The 1,444-nt window shown below is 37.7% G+C and overlaps 1 protein-coding gene across 1 annotated transcript; it reads left to right on the forward strand.

Moving 5' to 3' along the window:
• The first annotated feature begins 377 nt into the window (after positions 1–377).
• On the forward strand, positions 378–1,173 carry LOC129872440 (uncharacterized). The gene is made up of 2 exons (XM_055947428.1): positions 378–837; positions 923–1,173. The coding sequence occupies exons 1-2, from the start codon at positions 378–380 to the stop codon at positions 1,171–1,173; spliced, it is 711 nt and encodes a 236-aa protein (XP_055803403.1).
• The last annotated feature ends 271 nt before the right edge of the window (positions 1,174–1,444 follow it).

Below are 1,444 nucleotides of genomic sequence, written 5' to 3' on the forward strand. Positions count from 1 at the left end.
AAGGATGGATATTATGACCGAGCTGGTAACTATGATCAAAGAAACTGGCAAAGCCAAGATAACTTCAAGAATGACTGAAGCAATATACACATACCTCCTAGGAACAACGATCGAGTTGTCACTAGTTCTGGAAATTTGAAAATAGAAGACATGCTGGCTAAGGCTATATAAAAGGTAGAGTCAACAAATGCAGGTGGAAAAGACTTGAAGGGTGATATGTCCAACATGGGTCAGCTAGTAGATCACACTCCATTTCTTTCAAATAGTTAGAAAACCAGATAGGACAGTTATCAGTTGCACTGAATCAAACAAATAATAGCACACATACCAATGATACTATACAAAACATAAAGAAAGATAACCAATATATGGAATTAATGACCAAAAGTGGTAAGATGATTCAACGACCACCGATTATAGGTATTGAGCACGATAAAGATGTTACATCCAACACCAACAAATTGGCAAGAAGTGGTACACATGATGCAGTTCTTTTTAATGATTATGATGAGGTTGAGAAGATAGTGGTAGAGCCAAAGATGAAAGAGAAGTTAAAAGGTAAACAACCAATGGAAGTAGAGCTAGCACAACTGTTGCCAAAAATTTGCAAACTGCCTCCCCAATTCCCATATAGATTGAATCAAAAGGCCGGGGATGGGAAAGTCTTAAAAGTTATCACCATCCTGAAAGAGCTATTTGTGAACATCTTATTGCTAGAAGTGTTGGACAAAATGCTGGATTATGCAAAATTCATGAAAGACATGGTTACTAAGAAAATGACAATCACTTTTGAGCCCATTGATAAACTACACCATTGTAATTGCTACAAGTTCGTTGGTTGAAAATAGGAAGGATCTAGGAGCATTCACTTATCCATGCACTATTGGTGTGTTCAACTTTATAATGGATTCATGCTTCTTAGGAGGGAGTATCAATCACATGCCACTTGTGATCTGCGGACAGTTGGGCTTGGGAGCCCCCGAACTAATTGCAATGAGGTTGTTGATAGCTGACAGACCAGTGAAAAACCCTATAGGGATTCTATGTGATGAGCTGGTGAGAGTTGACAGATTTATATTCCCTGCTGAGTTTGTCATCTTAGATTGTGAGGTGGACTTTGAAGTTCCCATAATCTTTGGAAGGACATTTTTAGCCACAGGTAGAGCTTGGTAGATATGGAAAGTAGTAAGCTCACTTTCAGGCTTAGCAATGAGGAAATAAAATTCAATATGTGCAAAGTTATAAACCAGCCTAGAGATATGATTATGATATCCATGATCGACATAGATGAAGAAGAAGTTATTGAGGTTTCTATTAATTAAAGGTTCATTGTCAAAACTTAGCTATCATAATCATGAATTTTGATGGTGATGGCTTAGAGGAGTTTGATGAGGCTGTAAATACTTCGCAGGGCATGGGATCACAAACTTATGCTCCTAAAAAA

Source organism: Solanum dulcamara, chromosome 11, assembly GCF_947179165.1.
Source record: "Solanum dulcamara chromosome 11, daSolDulc1.2, whole genome shotgun sequence".
NCBI classification, from domain to species: domain Eukaryota; kingdom Viridiplantae; phylum Streptophyta; class Magnoliopsida; order Solanales; family Solanaceae; genus Solanum; species Solanum dulcamara.